The sequence below is a fragment of the Gopherus flavomarginatus genome, chromosome 12 (genome assembly GCF_025201925.1).
Source record: "Gopherus flavomarginatus isolate rGopFla2 chromosome 12, rGopFla2.mat.asm, whole genome shotgun sequence".
Classification (NCBI taxonomy): domain Eukaryota; kingdom Metazoa; phylum Chordata; order Testudines; family Testudinidae; genus Gopherus; species Gopherus flavomarginatus.
This window is the reverse complement of record NC_066628.1, coordinates 51,941,724-51,962,449: the sequence shown is the minus strand read 5'-3', so window position 1 is coordinate 51,962,449 and position 20,726 is coordinate 51,941,724. Positions and strand designations below refer to the sequence as shown.

Genomic DNA, 20,726 nt, shown 5'->3' with positions numbered 1-20,726 from the left:
TGGCTGCGCTTCCTCTCGCATCCCCAGCACCCAGGCAGATTTGGCACCTGGATCCAGCCCTATATCACCTTCCTGCGGTTCCTGGCCCTGCTACTGACTGTGGGCACCAGGCTGCTGCCAGTCGCTGTCCGCAGGGAAACGGCAGCATCGCCTGGGGGCTGGGATGCAGGTGGGTTGATGCCACAGGATCTCACTGCCTCTCCGCTTCCCCCAGAGCTTCTGTCTGGACTGGGAGGTGCTGCCAGGTCGCTTGAGGTGTAACACTGGGTCTCAGCTCCTTGCTTCAACTCGGTGTGGTATCCTCAGCTCAGTGGTCCCAGTGGGGTCAGGGACAGCCCTGAGAGAGTCTCCTCTCCGGATGCTGGGATGTGGGGGTCCCTCATCTCTTTGCTTCTAGATTCCCCTGCCACTGACATCCAAATTCCCCAATGCCAGCGGCCGCACTGCATCCCGGGAGAAGATGGCTCCCAGCTAAAACGAGGGTAGAGTCACTCGCATGGCATGGAGCAGAGGCCTCAGGCTGCCCAGGTGCCTTGACCTAAGCCGCAGCCGGCCTGCCGCAGCCAAGCTGGCTTCTCAGGGCTGCTTGCTGAGGGGAAACAGCTGCGTCTCTGTGCAGGTCCAGATGGAGGGAAGGAGTGTAAGTCCCACAGCTGCCTCTGTGCCGACTCTGTGCCCAGTGAACTGCATCCCGACTGCAAGGGTGAAGTGCCCTGTAGGCTGACTGCAGAGCACGCTCCGGTCGGCTGGCTCGCTGGGTGAGAAGGGACGAGTTCCTTGTGCCCTGGAACGTCCTGGACATTGTGGCTGCTTAGGGATCTATTACAGCCCTCTCCTTCCTCTGCTCAATGCAATCTTCATCTTCATCACCTTCTACGTCAAAAAGGTGAGCAACAGCCAGGGGACAGAGCCCAGTGCCTGGGAAAGGGGGGGATGGGGGATGGCCCAGCACTGGGGTGTGGGGGTAGTCAGGGAGTGCAGGGCTCCTGTGACCCTCTCTCCCCCCAGTACACTCTGTACAGAGATTGCAGACTCTGCCCGAGACTCTCTCATGCATCCAGTTCCACTGACTCTTCCAGCGGATGCTGCTGTTGGGCCTGATCATGGTGTCGGCCTCCTTGGGCTACGTCATCACAAAGTGAGCGAGGGCAGCTCCAGGCAGCTCCTGGGCAAGGCACTGCTCAGGGGACATCAGTGGGGAGCAGGCAGTGCCTACCCCTTGCCCATCACCACCTCTGCAGCTCTATTCTCAGACACCACGGACGGTCCCTTCCTCCAGGGCCTGCAGCCTCTTTGCCAACTACACAGCTGCCTGGCAGGTGGTGGCAGAGGCTGTGTCAACCCACCTGCCCTCCTCAGCCCAGCTCGGCCTACAATACGCCATGTCCGATGCCTTCTGCTTCCCACTTCTCATCATGCTCAGGTACAGGCCCAGTTTGGGGCCATAAGGACCCGGGCTACAGGGTTGGGTTGAGGTCAGGGCCTGGGTTGGAGGTGACATGGATCAAGTTAAGTCTAGAAGGTCAAGGGCAGGAATAGCATCCGCAGCAGGGTCTTGCTGTAGGATCAGGTTGCAGTCAAGGTCGATGAGCCACACCAGTTTGGAGCCCAGGAGCCCGCTGAAGTAGGGTTCATGGAACAGAAGCAGGGCACTGCGAGCGGAGCCGGGAGCAAGGCCATGTGTCAGGAGTGTGCAGCAGGGTCTGTTAGAAGCAGCAAACGGCAATCTAGTTGCACAGACAGCCTCCAGGTGTTTCCTCTAGGCCTCAAATTGCAGGCCTGGGCCAGTCAAGGCACACGCTAGGCTCCATCAGCCATTGCCTCCGTGGGCAGGACATCCAGTGGTGCTTAGCCCCATGACAGTGACAGCCCATGCTCACTGCTCGCTGGGGCTGGGGTGGATGCTGCAGTCGCTCAGGGACCAGCAGACCAGGCTCTAGCCCTGCCTGGGCTGGTGGGTGGGGACCCATCTGGGGACATGTAGTCTGTTGTCCCTCAGCTCTGGAAGCTGGTGTATTTTCAGTCGTCCAGAAAGGACGTTCCTGCCCCACATCCCTGCCCCAACCCTGATCCCCATCCTGCCTTCTGAACCCCTCAATCCCAGTGCAGAGCACCCTCCTACACCCCAAACTCCTCATCCCCAGCCCCACCCCAGTGCCTGCACCCCTAGATGGAGCATTCCTGGCCCCCTATACAATTTCTATTCTGAGATGTGGCCCTCATACCAAAAAGTTTGCCCACCCCTGACCTAGCCCCCAGGAATTTAACTCATTATTTTTTGAACCCAGTTACACTTTTGGCCTTCACAGCATCCTCTGGCAACAGTTTCTCCAGGTTGACTGCATTGTATGGAGTAATTCATAAAACCTGCTGCCTATTAATTGGGTGATGACTGGTTCTTGTATTATGTGAAGGGATAAATAACAGGTCCTTACTCACTTTCTCCTCACCACTCATGATTGTACAGACTCTATTGTATCCCCCTTGGTCATCTTTTCAAGACTGGGACTGGACAGTTCAGTTACTCTTGCCTCACATGGCACACCCCTCATCACACCTTTTCCAATTCCAGCGTATCTGTTGTGAGATGGCGTGATCAGAACTATCTGCAGTATTCAAGAGGTGAGAGCAGTAGGGATTTATATGGTGGGATTATGATGTTTTCAGGTGTATTAGCTATCCCTTTTCTAACGAGTCCCAACATTCTGTTACCCTTTTTTCACTGCTGCTGCACATTGAGTGGATGTTTGCAAGAGAATACCCACGATGACTCCAAGATCTTTCATGAGTGGTAACAGCTAATATTGACCCCATCATTTTGTATGCATAGTTGGAATTATGTTTTCCAATGCTCATTAAATTTATTAACATTGAATTTAGTCTGCCAAGTTGTTACCCTGTCACCCACTTAATGTGAAATCCCTTGGTGACTCTTCACAGTCTGCTTTGGACTTAACTAGCTTGTGTAACTTTGTATCATCGCAAAACTTTGACACCTCACTGTTTACCAATTTTCTAGATTACTTATGAATAAATTAACAACAGTGGTCCCAATGCGGATCCTTGGGAGATTCCGCTATTCACCTCCCTCCTCTGTGAAAATTGCCCATTTATTCCTACCCTTTGTTTCCTAGCTTTTACCCAGTTACTGAGCCCTGAGAGGCCCTCCCCTCTTATCCCATGGCAGCTCACTTTGCTCAAGCGCCTTCACTGAGGGACCTTGCTAAAGGCTCCTGAAGTCCAAGGACTCCATATCCACTGGATCTTCCTTGTTCCCATTTGCTGACCCCCTCAAAGAATCCTGACAGAGTGGGGAGGCCGATTTCCCTTTACAAGAGCCGTGTTGACTCTTCCCCCTCTTGGCCTGGTCACCTACGTGCCGGTGAGGCTGTGTGCGGAGGTCTACGGGGAAGGCACAGGGCTGGGCCGGCCACGGGAACATCAACCCCCCCACCCTGGAAAGAGAAAAACAGTGACGCTCCTGACAGAGCATCCTGCCCCCCGCGGCTCCTGCTCCGGACTGGGGCTGAACCCCCCCCGGGCCGGAGCCCTGTTTCCAGCCCGCCCCCGGCCCGTCTGCGCTGCCTGCACCGGCAGCACGAAGCGCCGCGGGGCCTGTCGGGCGGCCGGGACCGTTTGAGCCGCCCACGCCGCAGAGCCGGGGACCCGCCCCGGCACGGAAACGAGCCAGGCCGCTCCGGGCCGGGCCCCTCCCTCGGGGCGGGGCCGGCGGACGCGGAGGCTCAAGCCGGGCGGAGCGGGGCCGGGCGGGCAGCATGGAGAGCGGCGGCGCCTACGGAGCGGCCAAGGCCGGCGGCACCTTCGACCTGCGGCGCTTCCTGCAGCGGCCGCAGGTCCTGGTGCGGCTGCTGAGCGCGGTGAGCGGGGCCGGGGGTCGGCGCTGGGGGCCGGTCCCGCCCCGCGTCCCCCGGGCCCTGCCGGGGCGAGGCCGGGCGCGGGCCTGGCGGCCGCAAACCCCACGGGCCTTGGAGCTTCCTGGTGCTGCGGGGCCGGGGCCGGGGCCGGGGCCGGGGCCGGCACCTGCTGGGCGGCCAGGCCCCTCGGGGCCTCCCGGAGCGCGGCCCAGGCCGCGGAGGAGGCGCACGGTGCCCGGCTGGCCCGGGCCTGGCCCGGGCGGAGGGACCCGCGGCGGCTCCGCAGACGCCGGTCATGAGGTATCAGCTGAGCGGGCTGGCTGCCCGCCCGGCGGGGCGCACGTGAGCGCGCGCGGCGGGTTTGCTGGGTGCTCTGCCCCCCCGCCCTGTGCCCGGGTCCCCCGAGACTCCCGGGGGGAGCGCGCCCCCGTGTCAACTGCTCCCCCCCGCGGTGAGGCGGGTCCTGCGCGCGATTTGTTCTGGCTGCGGTGGGGCGCAGGGCCCAGGTATCTCCCAGCCCAACCCCCTGCTACCGTCACTGCCATGTAAACCCTGAGGTGAGGCCTGGAACCCCCCGCCCCGGCCCCATTGCAGCACACGGCTCTTGTCTGCTGCCTGTGCATCCCCTCCCTCGAGGAGGGTGGGTGGGTGGATGGATATGGGCCCCTGTCTGCATTGAAGGAACTCCCTCCTGCTTTGGAGGGGTGCAGCTGGTGGTTCACGGTCCCCCCTCCTCTCGTCTGCCCTGTGGTTCCTGAACACTGCTCAAGCTGACACCAGTGCTGCCTCCCCAGGTGTTCTCCCTCATCGTGTTCTCCTGCATCATCAGTGAGGGGTACACCAACCCCCATGACACCGATCAGCTCCACTGCGTCTTCCACCGGAATGAGGATGCCTGCCGCTACGGCATCGGCATCGGCGTCCTCGGCTTCCTGGCCTGTGTCGCCTTCTTCACGATCGATATCTACTTCCCCCAGATCAGCAATGCCACTGACCGTAAATACTTGACCATGGCAGACTTGGGCTTTTCAGGTAACAGCGGCTGTGGGGGTGGGCCTGGCTCTGGTTAGCTAATTCTAAGCCCCCCACCCCAGGAAGGGAATGTTACAATCCCCTAGTCTGATCTCAGGTATAACGCAGGCCAGAGAACTGCCCCAGACTAATGCCTAGAGCAAAGCAGAGCAGTTGGAAACACATCCAGCATTGGTGCCTTCTCTAATGATCAGACAATGGCTGCCCTTGTCCAGCTCCTTGGATGATTGTTTCTTTTCAGTGGCCTGTACTGTGCCTGACCAGAAGGGGATGCTCTGATCTCCTGGCACTGTGCCCACCATGCACTGCTGAATGTTGGCACTGCTCCTGGCTGGGAGAAAGTGCCTTGCAGACGTGCACCCAGCTGTGTGATCCTTTTCTGCCAGCTTGCCAAAGCATAGGGGTTATGGGGCTTTACACCAAGCCCCCCAGGGGCATCACGCAGCAGTGCTGGGAGACAGTGGAGTTAGTCAGTGACCCTGGCACTAAGAGAGGAGGCCCTTAGCCAACATGTCTGCTGAACAGGCTTTGTTTAGCCCAGCCCTCCCTGCCCGCAGTTGGGTGACATGAAGTCGTCATTGTGGGGCAGGGGATGGGATTACACCCCAGTAAGGCAGCAGGACCCACTGATTGCTCTCTCTCCTCCCACAGCACTCTGGACTTTCCTATGGTTCATTGGCTTTTGCTTCTTGACCAACCAGTGGGCTATGACGCTGCCGAGCGACGTGCATGTGGGGGCTGACTCAGCCCGAGCTGCCATTGCCTTCAGTTTCTTCTCCATCTTCTCCTGGGTGAGTGGGGTGTTCCCAGCCAGCAGAGCTCTTCAGGGCTTACCTCTCTTGGGGTGGGGGCTTTGAGAGAATCGGGGGCCTGAGCCACATCAGCATCACTGTGGCCTCCTGCTGCCACTGCATCCCAGTGTCTGGACCTGCCCAGGAGCAAAAGATGCTGTTGGCCTCTTGAGGGGACTGGCTTTGCTGACTGCTGCTCTGTCTCTTTCTAGGGGTTCCTGATCACCTTTGCTCTCCAGAGGTACAGAATGGGAGTTGAGGACTTTACTAACAGCTACACTGATCCCACCCCTGACCCTTCGACCCCCTACTCAATTTACCCCAACGTCACTCACGACAACTACCAGCAGCCACCCTTCACCCAGACTGGAGAGACCTCAGAGGGCTACCAGCCCCCACCGGCGTACTGAGCCCTGTGCCACGGGCCAGCAGGGATAACTGCACAAGTGCAATTCATCTGTGGGGTAGGGGCTGTATCTTGACTGGGGGTGGGGGATTGGTGGCTGCTTAGGGTGTGAGGGGCACCAGGGTTTTGAAGTTAGCATGCTAAGGTAGAGGAAGATTCCTGGTTCCTGGCAGAGCCCAGGGACTGAATGCAGGGAGGAGGCTGTATGCCCCCAGAGCTGCTTGCAGGCTCTGCCTTCCTGAAAATCAAGTACTTGCTGACTGGGGGGTTCACCCTGGCCCCTCCCCAGCTGTGACAATGGAGTGTGGGCAGTTAAATTCTGTCCTTCACAAGAGCAAGGAATGACTATTTCCTCTTTTGTGGTTGAGACAGCATGGTGAGTTTTAAACACCTCCAAACCCTGCCCATGGCTACATCAGTGTAACTTCAACTCTACCCCTGGTGCCTTTACTAACCCTGCTGGCTCAGATTCCCTGAAGTGCCACCTCACTTTTGTATCAGGTATCTTAATCTCCAGCTGCTACTGTGCTCTGTAGGGTTCAGTTCCTGGGCCAGCAGTTGCTTGTGACTGCACCTGCAGTTCTGCTTCTGTGCTAGGTAACGGGGTTCCTGTGCTGCCTTCCATTTCTGCTGCTGGGTGAGCTTGGTGCCAAAGTGCAGGGCTAAACTTTTTGTAAACTGACTTGTATAGGAAGCTTGAGAGTTCCCCTGCAAGTTTGGGGCTATGCTTTACCCCTCCCCCAGCAAGCTAAAGGGGATTCTGTTAAGAGTGGGGAGGGTCTGATCTTTGGGTACCATCTGCAATGAGGAGATGGCCCAGATCAGGTGGTTGGTCAGTTCTTTAACTGCTGCTGAAACAGCTTCCTAGAATGACTTTGCTGTGGGGGCCTGAGCAAGGAGGGGGAAGCTGAGCAGCCCTGTTCTATTTCCCCAGCACAACACTTTTCTACTCACCCAAGTAGCTTCTGCCAGACCAGCCTGGTCAGAGCACAGCCTGGTGGTGTCTGCTCAAAACCACCTGGCAGCTAGCTCTCCAAGGGAGGGCCAGGCTTCAGCCTGCTCCTGCCACTGATGCAGCAGTGCAGGGATTGGGGGGATGGAGCTGTTCTTCCTCTGTACACACCAGCAAAGACCAGGTGTGTAAATAGTCTCAGGTTGTTGCTTCCCCAGTGCACCTGTTCTGGGAAGCGGTTTCTGATCACCACACTGGGTAGGTGAGTTGCAGCCATAGCTGCCAGCCTGCAACTGAATGTTTTAAATGCCCATTTATCATTGTGGGAAGATGGAATAAAGTGTTTTTCAGTGGGGAGCGTTAAGTGTGTGTGGGGGAGTGTGCAACAGGGGCTTTCCTGCTGCTGGGGAGAGGCCTCACTTCACCCTTTGCCCATCCAGGATGTTTCAGCCTAAGAAGGGTGTGGGTTTCCTCCCCCCAGGGAGGAATAGGAAATGCAGCTCTTCCTCTCTCCCTCCCTCCCCCCCCCCCCCCCAAAAAAAAAATCATGTCCTGGTGCAACCAGACCTTGAAAAGATCAGCTTAAGTCTTCAGATGCTGTTGCCTAGAGCAAGTCACTGTCCTGAAGAGCCAAGAAATGCATAATCATTGCACAGGCCTATTTTTAGCACAGCTCAAGTGCCGCCCCCACCTTCACTCCTGCAGGGGTTAGGGAATTTGAGAGTGGCTACACAAGCAGGCTGTTCCCCCTAAAGAAGCCACATAACAGCTTCTAACACGCCCTGTCAGCAGAGTATGAGTACAGCTGCCCCCAGAAGCCTGAGAAGAGGCCTCAGCCAGAGCACTATGAATATGGCATTAAATACACATTACACTGAGTTTCATTAAATTATTTAATTTAAAACTCACTCCTGCACTTACAGACCCCCTGAACCATTAGGCAGCCACCCACACCAAGGGATGAGCCCCCCTCCAAGGCTAATGGTGCAGCCTTAAGAACATTAAACTCATCTTTTAGTAAGCAGCTCTAGAACCAAGGAGGAATTCTTCAATCACAGCTTGTAGAGTCTCCCCCCAAAGCAGCAATGGAGGTATTTAAAATTAGTAGCAGTCATATTACACCTGGCAGGTGAGCTTCATAAAGATGGTCAAACCTGCTGCTTCCAGGCTGTTTGGGTTAGGATAAATGCAGCTGCTGTAAGGGGTGGGGGAAATGGGCTGAAGAGAACTTCCTGGTGCCAGGCCAGTGGTTAACAGAGGCCTTGTGTCACAATGCAGCAAGCCTGGGCTGCAGGAAAGGAGGTTAGAGGAGCTAGCACATTCTCCAGGGAAGGGAAGAGCTGGCCTGGCCTGGCCTAGCAATTATCAAAATGCTACATCTGCCTTAGGGAAAGGGCTTTGGGCCCGCAAGCTGTTATGGCAACTAAGAAGCAGCAGGGAATGATCCCAAGCTTTAGAGAAAGGGGAAGAGAGGATTTGCTAAGGACACAAGAGGAAATTTAAGTCAAAGTGGAGATTATCTGCCTGTTACCTTTGAGACACCCTCATTTAAACATCTGGTTCTAGGGACAACACAGAGACATCCCTCTGAGAGATTAAAAATAGTGCTCAGCAGAGGCAGCTTTACTACACAATAAGGGGTGGGGCACTCACCAGCAGTGCTACTCAAAGCCCCTGCCTGCACTAATCTTTACTCCCTCTAGTAGAGGCAAAGAGCACATCCTTTCCATCAGGCCACAGGGCTTTTACACCCACTACCTGCAAACTCTTAGAGAAGTAAGCAGCTGTGCACAGTGGTATTAGCAGAACTAGGCTCCACTGAAGCAGATGTCACCCTTTAACATCAGCCCCAGCTCCACCTCACCTCAGGAGAGCATTGTTTTCAGTTAGTCTGTGTTAAGAGCTTGGATATCATGGCTGGAGGGGTGACTATTCTCCACCCTCATCAGGGGGATGCAGGGAGGAGCAGGGCCTCGCTCCTAGAGTTACTACACCTGAAACTAAAAACAGAACCCCCACCTAACCCTAAAAATAAACACATCAAGGCCACCTCTACTGCTGGTAACAGTAAAAACCCTTGGAATGGAACAGCCCTGATTGAGAGCAACTCAGTCACTTAGCAAGTATAATTGGAGAAACCATCTTAAATTGGACAGCCACTGAAGTGCAACAAGGGAGGGAGAACTAATTACAGCTGCCTGCCAGAGAGGGGGTGGGGGCAGCTGCACATAAGCATTGTTAGAGGGGAAACTGATGTTTGGGAGGGAAGATAATGGCTGGGGTGTAGTGATAGCAGGAGGAGACACTAATAGGGATGGGAGGACTGAGGCCATTTACCTAAGAATGGAGTAAGAGGCAATATAACAAAGGGGCTAAAACAATGAGGTCCTCCTGCCCCAGTGTCACCTAGGGACAGGGCATCCCCAGGCAGCAAGTCAAACCCATGAGCTAGTTAGGAACAGGCAAGGTCCTTAAGAACAAGCAAAACCCAGCAACAGCGTCACAGAGGGAGGTCAAAAATACTTGAGAGGGGTAACCAGGAGTTTGGAGGAATTCATTACTCAGAAGCCTGGACAGATGGGTGTATTGGGAAGTCCCATACTCAGGGACAAGGGTCTGGTGCAGTGTGGCTGCCTCTGTAAGTGCCTCCCATTTCTTGGGCACATCCCATGGCAGAGGACTTTCCCCTTGGTTGCTTGCCTGACTTGTGTTTGTCATTGTTCTCCCCTTTTGTCCCTTCTACATGGAGGCTTGCCTGGTTCTTTGTAGCTCAGCACACACAAGCAGCAGTTAGGTTTGGCAGGTAGCATTGAGAGGCCACAAGACAGCTCCAGGCTGAACAGAGGAGAAAGCCAGCTTTAAAGAAGCCCCAAAGTTGTTGTCTCTAGCCTCCCCTGCTCAGTTTGCTGGGCTCCACTGCATCTGTCGCAAAGCCAGGACCTTTCGAGAGGCTATGGCATCCACCTGTTTGGCCCCCACAGGCAGGTTCTCTTTGTTTTCTGGCCCAGCCTGCTGAGGTCGTTTCCTGAAGTAGCAGACACGGCAGACAGAGTGATACTTGTCTGACCCTCCAATAACTTCAACCTGGAAGGAGAAAGTATGTTAAAAGGGAATGCTCCTTCCTCCTGTATGAGCACACCATGGGCAGCTCATGTCACCTCACAGGTGCCTTCAAGGCCCTGTTAGAGTGATCTTTGTTCCCTAGAATCTTACCTCCCTCTCAGCACCCAGCCTCTTAGTGTATGAAGCCTCCCGGTAACACTCCATGCATACAGCATTCAGCTTCACTACGCTCTCTGCCAAGGGGACCAGGTTCAGGATGCTCCCAAATGCCTGCAGCAAAGAGACAGGCTATTTGGTACAGAGATAAGAACTCAGAAGGATCCAGTTACCCATTGCTGAAAGGAATTACCTTCCTTTGGAAGGTCCCATCGAGGGCAGCAACAATCACTGTCTTCCCTGCATTGGCCATCGCCTCACAGAACTCCACAATGTCTGGGAACTAGACAGTGCATAAAGAGGACAGCTTCAGCAAGGAGAGTGCAGAGGAAGAGTATGGGCAGGTTCGAGTGCTGCAGATAGCCTTGAATTTAGAAATGTGCCTACAACGGCAGGACTGGGCATCAGCTAGGAAGCTACAGCAACATTGCCTGAGCAAAGGGGGCAAGGAGAGTCTTCACAGTTCAGACTAAACATGGCAGGTTTAGCTGCCCACAGGACCCATACCAAGGCTACAGGGAGGGATGGCACTAGACCACACATGTGGCTGGACAAGAACTCCACACAAGACCATTTTACCGATTAACACAGTGGGTCTAAGATTCTTCTCTGCACTTCCCATCTTACATGACATGGGCCCCTTCTAGGCAAATGGCTGGTTATTTGGACAGGAGACAGCAGCAGACAAGCATTGAGAACTTACAAACTGGCCTTCATCAATACCAATCACAGCTGAACCAAGTGCCTCCTGCTGCACATCTTTGAGATAACAAGCTGAAAAAGCCTCCATGGTATTCCTGCAAGGAAGGATCAGCACACAGAGTGATTGGTCAGCCATACAGGAGGGCACTATTAAAAAGAAGGGCTCAAGCACAGGTAAGAGCTGTTTTGAGACAGGTCATCATTCCTGGGCTAAAAGCTGTGCCACTTACACATGGTGCAGCTGCCAACCAGCTAGCTGTAAGAAGAGACATCCTACACTACAGCTAAACAGCAGCAAGCTGAAAGCAGCATTCTGTGGAGGGGCACAGGGGTGCAGAGTCATGCCTATACACCCCATTGAAGGCAGGGCCAATGGACTGTACAGAACAAAGGAGACAGCTTCAAGCTTGTAAGCCAAGTTCTCTATAGTTTCCCTTATTAGACGCAAACAGTCAAGCTGCAGCAGTCTGATGATTATCCTCCCTGCTAATGGGGGGATATCCATGGCAGCAGCTCACCTGTCATGCGTGGAGACCCCATTGGTGCAGTAACGAGTGTCCTTGGCGTACTTTATCACCAGGCATTTGTACTGTGCAATCTGGAATCTGCGGACCCGGCGCATGAGTTCTGTGCTACAGAAGAGGGTCACAATGAACCACATCAGGCACAGGGGCTAGCACACGGGGGACTGGACATTACCCCGAGGATCCTCCCACAGTCCATTAGTGGCAGCACAGGGGACAGCGAGCTCTAGCACGAACACATACTGGGAGCCAAGGAGACAACAGGGGCCTCACCAGGCCCATGATGCTGTCAGCCTATCTGGGGGGCAACAGCAGCAGCGTCTCCCCCAGTAAGGGGACTGGGCTCTGCTCACCAACACCCCACAGGCCAGTAGCAGCAGCCCGAGCCCCAGTCAGGGGAGCCCCCGGCTGAGCAGGCAGCTCAGTGCCAGAGGCCTGAAGGCTCTGCTGGCCGGGCTGCAGGGTGCCCCGTGGCCGGGCAGGCGCGGTAGCTGCGCCCCGAACGCCAGGGCCCAAGCGCTGTAGGCCCAGCAGCAGCCCCCGCTCCCCGCCTGACGGGGACCGCTCCGGCCGCACGCGGGTCCCCCAGCCCCCCCAGACCCCGGTACCTTTTCCCGGAGAACATGGGCCCGAAAATCACCTGCGGAGACAGAAACACGGGGTGAGACCTGGGCAGCGCAGCGCGCCGCGCCCCGGCGCCCGAGCACCCACCTGGATCTGGCCGCGCGCCTTGGCGGGCGAGCCGGGCTGCACCCCTGGCACGTTCAGACAGCTCATCCAGCCGCTCCCGAGCGAATGAACCCGCGCGCGCGCTCGGCTCCCTTAAACCCCGCCGGCACCGACCAATCACGAGAGGCCACGCCCCTCCCGCTCCCTCGGCGACCAATCAGGACCAGGGCGGGAAATTTCACCCCAGCACCCAGAGGCGGCCTGTCCCGGTGCATGATGGGAAAGGGATTGGCTCCCCCAGTATCCCCCCTCCCGGAGTAGTTCTCAGCGTCCCCCGACGGTGGGTGGTGCCCCGGTCCCCCCAGGATCCCGGCCTCGGACCCCCCCGGTCCCCCAGGATCCCGGCCTCGGACCCCCCCCCCCGGTCCCCCAGGATCCCGGCCTCGGACCCCCCCCCGGTCCCCCAGGATCCCGGCCTCGGACCCCCCCCCCGGTCCCCCAGGATCCCGGCCTCGGACCCCCCCCCGGTCCCCCAGGATCCCGGCCTCGGACCCCCCCCCCCCGTCCCCCAGGATCCCGGCCTCGGACCCTCCCCCCCGGTCCCCCAGGATCCCGGCCTCGGACCCCCCCCGGTCCCCCAGGATCCCGGCCTCGGACCCCCCCCCGGTCCCCCAGGATCCCGGCCTCGGACCCCCCCCGGTCCCCCCAGGATCCCGGCCTCGGACCCTCCCCCCCGGTCCCCCAGGATCCCGGCCTCGGCAGGATCCCGGCCTCGGACCCCCCCCGGTCCCCCCAGGATCCCGGCCTCGGACCTCCCCCGGTGCCCCAGGATCCCGGCCTCGGACCCCCCCCGGTCCCCCCAGGATCCCGGCCTCGGACCCCCCCGGTGCCCCCAGGATCCCGGCCTCGGACCTCCCCCGGTGCCCCAGGATCCCGGCCTCGGACCCCCCCCCGGTCCCCCAGGATCCCGGCCTCGGACCCCCCCCGGTCCCCCAGGATCCCGGCCTCGGACCCCCCCCGGTGCCCCTAGGATCCCGGCCTCGGACCTCCCCCGGTGCCCCAGGATCCCGGCCTCGGACCTCCCCCGGTGCCCCTAGGATCCCAGCCTTGGACATACACACCCCGGGTTCCTCCAGAATCCCAGGTCCGAGAGGCTTTGTTCCCAGCGGAGCCTCGCAAGCCAGATTCGCGGTACCTGTAATCGGGGGTGGACGGGAAGGAGCCGGGAAGAGTCCGTGTGTGTGACCTGCACCGAGTCAGCGCAAGGCGCAGGAGGGGAGCGGGGCAGCGATCGGGAGTAGAAGGAACAAGGTCTTTGTTATCTGGACGCTTAGCCACGCTGGGGGCAGGGTCCCGCCAGCTGTCTACACTGGGGAGCTGCGCAAAGGGTCAGGGCTGCGCCAGGCCCCCTTGTCGGAGAGCAGGCGCAGGACCGGGGCCAGGGAACACGGGGGTATAAGCTGCCCACGGGGAATTCCCCTGCTCCGCTGTCTCCGAGCTGGGGACTGGGGAGGAAGGGGGAGGAAGGGGGCAGGGCCGGAGCCTGCAGAACTCGTGTTTCGGTGAGTCCCGCAGCACCTTCCTGAGCTTGGCACCGGCTTGGGGGGTCCCACAATCCTTCCGCCCTCCGGAGCAGCCAATGGGGACCAGGCCAGCCCCGGCACGCATTGGTTTGCGCTGGTCACATGCAGGGAGACAGCACCCGGTGCGGGTCGCAGGCTGAGCCTAGGCATGGGGAGGTGGCAAGACATGACACAGGAGGTGAGGGGAGGGGGCACTACACGGGGCTGAGGTTGGGGGAGGCTGCAGACTAGAGTATCCGCGAGGAGGAGGAGTAATTCGGAGTGACTTTGTCTTTGGGACTCCTGTCCATGTACTCTCAGGACATGGGGATCAAAGTCCAGGGAGCCTCATTTGGGAACAGCTCTGTTATTATCTTTGGGACTGACACCACTGGTGGTGTGTGACCTTCTCCTCCCGGCTTTGCCAGTGCCCCTCAGTCCCAGCCTGCAATTCCCTGGTCCCTGTTATTCCAGCCCCGGGCTCCCTCTCTCTCTCCCTTCTTCCCATGTCTCTCAGTTCCAACCCGCTGTCCCCTGCTATTCCAGCCTGAGATTGTTAATGCTGGGAGCCAGGTACACATTCTGTTTGCCTTTTCTCTGGGTGGATCCTGCTCTGTCCCTCTCTCCAGTCCCAAAAATACCAGGTTTCTAGGACCAGGAACTCATCTGCAGGCAAGAAAATAAAAATCTAGCTGTGCTGGCCCCATCCTGTGTGTCCAGATTTGTGCTGTGTTCCTTGCAGGAGCTAGAGAAGCAGTATGCCCCCAGCCGGTGGTCTCACCGCATGGACAAGGAGGCTGTGATAGAGGCCCATGTCAGGGAGGTGACTGAAGGTAAGGGGCCAGCAGGTTTTGCCAGGGGATAAGCTTACCACGGAGCAAAGGGTGGAGAAATGGAGCAGATGTGACACATGCAGTGCAGAGAGAGCATCTCAGCTGCAGAGTAGCGTATAGCACTGCTGAGAGCTGGAGGGCACTGGCAGGTTACTAGGGGAGCTTCCCGACCCAGACTTGTCCCTGTGCTCTGTCTGCTCTGTTCTATTTGTTTGATGATGCTTCTGCTTGGATTCTGTGAGACACAAGTCCAAAGAGAGCCCCAACCCCAAAGAGCTGGCAGAGAAGAGAAAGAGACCCCCATGGCGGGACCCACTAGTCACCCAAACAGGTTGACTTGGGGCCTTTGTTTATGTGATGAACTGGGAATGTTCTTAATGTTTTCTTTGGATACTGTGGGGGGGCCTCAGTTCCTGGCCGACCCTCTGTCGCCTGGCAACTAATGGCCAGGACCCTTCCCCCCCTGCAAGGGGATGCTAAAGGTGGGGGAGAACAAAGAGGTCAGGTCACCTCCTGGCCCAGGAAAGGAACTGAGCAGAGGAGGAGGGGCTGGAGGGGTTGCTAGTCTGGAGCTGGCTGGGGACGAGGAGTGAAGTGCAGACATGGGGGTCTGGCTCACTGCCCCCCAGAATGGATCTGGCTGAAGGGTCCCATTCGCTGTACCTACAAGCTCTGTTTTAGACCGTGTTCCTGTCATCGAATAAACCTCTGTTTTACTGGCTGGCTGAGAGTCTTGTCTGATTGCGAAGTGGGGGTGCACAGAAGCAAGTGGGGATTTAAGAGGTTTGGACAGCAGGGTGGTGGCTTAGCAAAGGGGGATGCAGTTCCGGAGAGCTGACCAGAAACAGACAGGCTACCAGGTCAGAGCTGAGAGACATAGAGTCTGGGAGCCAGAGAGGGGCGAGGGGGCTGCTTGCCTGCTGCATCATGGAGCAGCCAGTGTATGTGGCTTGTCCTCCGTTTCTCTCACAGGCACCAGGAGGGCCCAGGCCACTATGCAGACCCTGCTGCATGTCCCTTATGGGGGCAGTGATGGGGAGAAACTAGACATTTACTTACCCACAGATCCCTCTGGAGGTAAATGGGGAGAGGCGGGGCCGTGGGATGAAAGCAAGAGGAGCTGGGAGAACGGGGAGCGGGGAAGTGGAGGGAACATGCCTGGCCTGCCAGGTTACCCTTTGTTGTTCCTTGCAGCCTTCCCACTTGTCCTGTACATCCACGGTGGATACTGGCAGTTTTTAAGGTGAGGCAAGTCCTTTTCAGGGAGTTATTTGTGGGCAGGGGAACCTGTGTGAGGGGCTCAGCGCCAGCCCCAGCCCTTCCCCCTCAGAAGTAAAAAGAGTTGAAGCTAGGCCTGTCCTGGGTGCTGCAGAGCCAACGGGCAGATAATTGCTGCCCTTGGGGCGTCTCTGTGGCTGGCCCTGTCTCGGGAGGTGCTTTGGGCGCAGGGGAGCTGCTCTGCTACATCCTAAGCTGTTGAGCATGTGACTTACCAGTGTTTCTCTTCCCCAGTAAGGAGGTGTCGGGCTTTATAGCGCCCCCTCTGGTGACACAGGGCATTGCAGTGGCGGCAGTTGGCTATGATGTGGCTCCAAAAGGTAAGGGGTTCCAGAAGTGGGACCAGCATCTCCTCTCCTTGGCCCTGTGGCCCCTCTCACTTTGTGCTCTCTGCTTAGGCCACATGGATGTGATGGTGGCGCAGGTCCGGCGCAGCGTGGCCTTCATTGTGCAGCAGTATTCAAAGACCAGGTAGGGCAGCGAATAGCTCCTGGGCACTCATTCTGTGTCCCTGCCAACCTGGCAGGAGGAGGCCACGTCAAGGCAGATCACGCTGAAGGCATTTCACGCAGCATTAGGGACCTGTGGTAGTGAGTACGTGTGGATGGGCCCTGAGGAGTAGAAGTCTGGAGACATGCACTATTGTACCCTCCTCTTGGTGGGGTGGGGGACTGGAGTAGATGAGAACTAATCTGGCTCTTCTGACCCCACTGCTAGGAATGCTGCCACTTTCATACTCTGACTCTGTCAGGCTGTGCAGACTCCTCCATTCCAAAGGGGAGCCCCACAGCTGGGTGCACAGACACTGGTCCCGCTACCTCCCCGCTCACAGCTCCTTCTGTCTACCCTCGCCCTGTCTAGCGGCGTTTACCTGTGCGGACACTCAGCAGGGGCTCACCTGGCAGCCATGGTGCTCTCAACTGACTGGGAGGAGTATGGAGTGACACCAGACATAAAAGGTAGCGCCTGGTTTCCCCAGGGACCCTCACCACCCCTCCCCTATGCTCCATGCCCCATAAAGCAGGGTTTGCTCATTTGATTGGCTCACTGAGTCATGATGCATTACACCCCTTTCCACTCCAGCCACGTGGCTCTGTGCTGCTGAGACGTGAGGAGAGCAGAGTGTTTCCATGTTCCAAAGCAGCATATAATGCAATGGACTCTGCCTGGCAGCCTCCTTTGCCCAGGTCTGTAGTGTGGTAGCAACGAGCGGCCAGGGCCCCATAGTACCAGGCATTGTACGAACGTGTAATTGATCGTCTCTGCCCCAAGAATCTTTCTGTTGATGTGTTGACTGAAGACCCAATGGGGATACAACAAACAGACAGCGGGAGCACGAGGGAACCACAGTGTGTCTCTGTCTCCAAGCTCCCAGGTGCCATCTCTCCCTCCAGGCCTGAGCGTGCAGTGTCCTCCAGAGCATGCTTACTGGCGTGGCCCTGCCGTGGCCTTCAGGGGTAGGTATCTCACCCTGCCCTGAGCAGTGACCTGAGAAAACTGCAGTGAGGTACAGGCTGGAGAGGAAATTTCCCCTACGCTGGGGAATGGGGCAGGCTGCTGCGAGCCGTAGGGTCCCACAAGCCAGGTGAGGCCCTCACACAGATTAGGGTGTTTTTATTTTCCAGGAGCTTTTCTGGTGAGTGGAGTCTATGACCTCGAACCCATCACGCACACCTCTGTGAACAACCTGCTCCACGTGAGCCAGTGAGCACCCTGGGGTCCAGAGCCAGCATGCCCTCCAGTGAGACAGCCATGGAACTCACGATCAGAAACACACAGGCAGCTTGCCCCTGTACCCCCTGCCCATGGGCGTGCACCATATCATGCATTCCCCTGCTCCAGCCCACACGCACACACTCTGCCAATACAGCCTGCACCTGCCCCCTTCTAACACCTGGGTAGTACACTGCAGTCCATGGACACAAACCCGGGTACGTGCGCACCCCTTGCATACATAGGCTGTGCACACCCTGCTCCTGCCTACACATCCTGGGTGTGCATACTCAGCCCCTCCCTGGGCACACACAGGCAGTACAGGTATATGGTGTGCAGTGTAAACATGAGGACTGGCTTCCCCTGTGCCCAGAGGAGAGTTCCTCCCCACCATAGCGGGGTGACAGGCTGTGCTTGCTGCCCCAGCCCTGCTCCTCCCCTGCAGGTCTGACTGCTCTGCAGTGACACTGTCTCTACCCAGGGAGGTCGCCCGGAGGAACAGCCCCGTCCTGTGCATGACAGCAGCGACGCCTGCCAGGAAGGCCTGTGAGGTGCTGATTGCTGTGGCCCAACACGACTCGCCAGAATTCCACAGACAATCCCAAGAGTATTTCCAGGTGCTGCTCCCAGCAGCCCCATCGTCTTAACTGTTTCATGGCCGCATGTGCGTGAGGGGAAGTCAGCGGCAGGACCCCAGCCCAACTCACTAGACTCTTTCCACCCTTGCTTGCAGGTGTCCCAGGATATTAGAGACACAGGGAGTGAGAGAATATCTTTTATGGGACCAGCTTCTGTTGGTGCAATAGACCAGACCTGAAGAAGAGCTCTGTGCAGCTCAGATGCTTGTCTCTCCCCAGCAGGAGGTGGTCCCATAAACAATTTTACCTCACCCACCTTGTTTCTGTTTGCACCCTTGCTACATGGCACCCAGCTGGAAACCTCTCTGGGGTCTCCTGTCCCTAATCAGCTGGGGCTTTGTGCCCTGGCTGGTCACTTTCTGCACCCCTAGATTTTCCCTAAAGGTCTGGTCAATGGGGTGGAGACGTGCCGACTGGCTAAGGCAGGATGGATTTAGCAAGCTACTGTGTACACAAGTAGTTGGACTGGCTCTGCCTGAGCTGGAGCCCTTGAGGTAACCCCTAACTGGCGGCAGGTTCAAGCCAGGGGTTCCCAGATACAGGGAGAAGGCCTCTAGCCAGGCCTGGAGGTAGCCTAGCAGAGCTGCCCAGGGGCAGCCAGAGCAGAAGGGGATTTGCTCAGCTCAGAGAGCTATTCTGAGCCCCAGGGGCATTTGCTTTCCACCCATTCCTTCAGTAGGGGGTAACTGCCTGAAAGAGGTGTACTTTGCAGGCTGCCCCACTTCAGGCCTGGCTTTCCTTCCAGTTTATAAGCTAAGCGGGTTCTGATGGGGCCAGAGCTTGGATGGGAGACTACAAGAGCTGGACCAGACAGCAAAGAACAAGGAACTTGATCCCAAAGGGTGGTGGGGTGCTCTGTGCTGTCATTTGCCTCTTGGGAGAACGGCCCAGAATGACTCTCACGCAGCAGGGGACCCATTGCTTAGTGCTGCCTGGCCCCCCTCAGCCTCCCATCCGAGTGATAACTTAGTGGGGCTCATGGGGATGGAGGCATAACAGGAGACTCCCACCACAGTGAGGGATCCAGCACAGAGGAGATCTCCCCGGCAGGTGTGGGGCTAGTTTCTGTGATGGGCCTGTTTGCTCAGGGAGAGGATGCTCTACTTCCTGCTGGGTGGCACTTGCTCCAGGTGGGAGCTCTTGGGGTGGGGCTGCTGCTTCCATCTCCCTCACCATGGTGCCTGGCTCCTGCATGGAGGAGCAGCCACCTCCTCTCTGAAGTGCCTGGTTTTTCTCTTGACCTCGGCGCTGCTGTCTCTTCCCTCCAGGCCTTGCGCTCAGCTGGCTGGAGCGTCTCTTTGCTGGACATTGCTGACACGGATCACTTTGACGTCATTGAGAAGTTATCCCAGGGGGGCTATATCCTGACTCAGGTAAGGGGGTAGGTGGGCTCCCTGTGGGCACTAGGGCAGCAGAGCTCTTGTGGGCTTGGCTCAGGGTTGGAGAGCACCAGCCAAGATCAGCTTGGCCAGGGGGAGGCTGCCTCCTAGAGCTAATGCCACCTGGCGATTCTGATACTGGTCTGTGCCTCAGCTGTGTCAGGGCCTGGTGCTGGGGCAGGGCTCTGCTCATTAGCGAAGCTGGTCAGGGTGTGGTCACCGCTCAGCAAAGAGCAAGGGATGGATCAGTGTGGGGGGAAGCTGAGCGACTCATTTCTCTGTCCTGCTCACAGACCTCGCGCTGCAGCGAGCAGGGCCCAGCCACCTGTTGTTTACGGGAGTCTTGTTCCTTAACATTTCAGGTGATTTTGAACATGATTTCAAGAGCTTGATTTGAAAGTGATGGGAGCAAAATGGAGGCTGCAAACCACAGTCCCACTGACAGCCAGTCACTGCCTGGTCCCCACGTGACCCTTTCTGTTCCTGGGGCCAGACTAGCATCTCCCTTGTGCAGCCCCGTCAGACGTGCCCCAGCTGCTTGGGACAGACATTTGCCTTTTCGGCCCCTCCCTGTCTATCTAGTTCCTGTTCTGTGCAATCCCTGATGCTGGCTGGAACAGGGAAAGGGGAAGGCCAGCTCTAGCGGGGCCTGTTAGAATATTCTCAGTGGTGCCAGGGGTTTTTGTGCCAGGTTTGCTGGGCACATCACCCTTGTCACGCAGGCTGACACCTGGCTGCAGCGTACTGGCCAGACAGTCCAGTGGGGCTCTCCCTGGCTGGCTGGCTCCACTGTGGGTTTGCCCCCTCACAGTTTCCCTGGAACTGGTTTTTGTGAATATTAAATAAAATCCGAACATAAATAACAGCTGCTGCTTTCCTATAAACCTGTCTCCTGGGGAAATGGCCTTGTCATAAATCCACGAGTGCAGGCAAGACACTATTACTGTATAAATCAACTGCTCCATCTCCTCCAAAGCCACAGAGCTCCATTAGCTGAGCTAAAAGATTTCCCATCCTGGCAGAGTAGCAGAACCCTTACGCTGTACTCTGCAGGAGGCCTGGCCCTTAGGAAACTGCCCACAGAGCACCAGGTCAAGCCTCCTCTCTGCTGCTGCAGCACAGCAAAGGGGGCTTAAAGCTGCACTAAAGTGGC

The 20,726-nt window shown here is 57.5% G+C and overlaps 3 protein-coding genes across 9 annotated transcripts; 2 read left to right on the top strand and 1 right to left on the bottom strand.

The window, feature by feature from the left end:
• Positions 1-3,749: 3,749 nt before the first annotated feature.
• Positions 3,750-6,413, top strand: SYNGR2 (synaptogyrin 2). 2 transcript variants are annotated; one of them, XM_050920063.1, is made up of 4 exons: positions 3,750-3,878; positions 4,670-4,907; positions 5,559-5,698; positions 5,911-6,413. In XM_050920063.1, the coding sequence occupies exons 1-4, from the start codon at positions 3,777-3,779 to the stop codon at positions 6,106-6,108; spliced, it is 678 nt and encodes a 225-aa protein (XP_050776020.1). In that variant the 5' UTR covers positions 3,750-3,776; the 3' UTR covers positions 6,109-6,413. The 2 variants fall into 2 exon arrangements, with proteins under 2 accessions (XP_050776020.1, XP_050776021.1); XM_050920064.1 differs by having other exon boundaries at positions 3,754-3,854.
• A 1,522-nt stretch (positions 6,414-7,935) lies between these two features.
• Positions 7,936-13,674, bottom strand: TK1 (thymidine kinase 1). Of its 4 annotated transcripts, none has more exons than XM_050920060.1 (7): positions 13,292-13,674; positions 12,110-12,141; positions 11,496-11,609; positions 10,979-11,072; positions 10,469-10,558; positions 10,270-10,389; positions 7,936-10,140 (listed from the first exon to the last, which is right to left on the bottom strand). In XM_050920060.1, the coding sequence occupies exons 2-7, from the start codon at positions 12,124-12,126 to the stop codon at positions 9,955-9,957; spliced, it is 621 nt and encodes a 206-aa protein (XP_050776017.1). In that variant the 5' UTR covers positions 12,127-12,141; positions 13,292-13,674; the 3' UTR covers positions 7,936-9,954. The 4 variants fall into 4 exon arrangements, with proteins under 4 accessions (XP_050776017.1, XP_050776016.1, XP_050776019.1 ...); XM_050920059.1 differs by lacking the exon at positions 13,292-13,674 and adding an exon at positions 12,213-12,280; XM_050920062.1 differs by lacking the exon at positions 13,292-13,674 and adding an exon at positions 12,213-12,271 and having other exon boundaries at positions 11,496-11,604.
• A 203-nt stretch (positions 13,675-13,877) lies between these two features.
• On the top strand, positions 13,878-20,411 carry AFMID (arylformamidase). 3 transcript variants are annotated; one of them, XM_050920039.1, is made up of 11 exons: positions 13,878-13,931; positions 14,475-14,565; positions 15,538-15,642; positions 15,760-15,808; positions 16,078-16,163; positions 16,242-16,314; positions 16,705-16,802; positions 17,469-17,547; positions 18,038-18,173; positions 19,463-19,567; positions 19,936-20,411. In XM_050920039.1, exons 1-11 carry the CDS (start codon positions 13,902-13,904, stop codon positions 19,963-19,965), a joined length of 882 nt encoding a protein of 293 aa, XP_050775996.1. In that variant the 5' UTR covers positions 13,878-13,901; the 3' UTR covers positions 19,966-20,411. The 3 variants fall into 3 exon arrangements, with proteins under 3 accessions (XP_050775996.1, XP_050775994.1, XP_050775995.1); XM_050920037.1 differs by having other exon boundaries at positions 18,002-18,173; XM_050920038.1 differs by lacking the exon at positions 15,538-15,642 and having other exon boundaries at positions 16,078-16,314; positions 18,002-18,173.
• Positions 20,412-20,726: the final 315 nt, after the last annotated feature.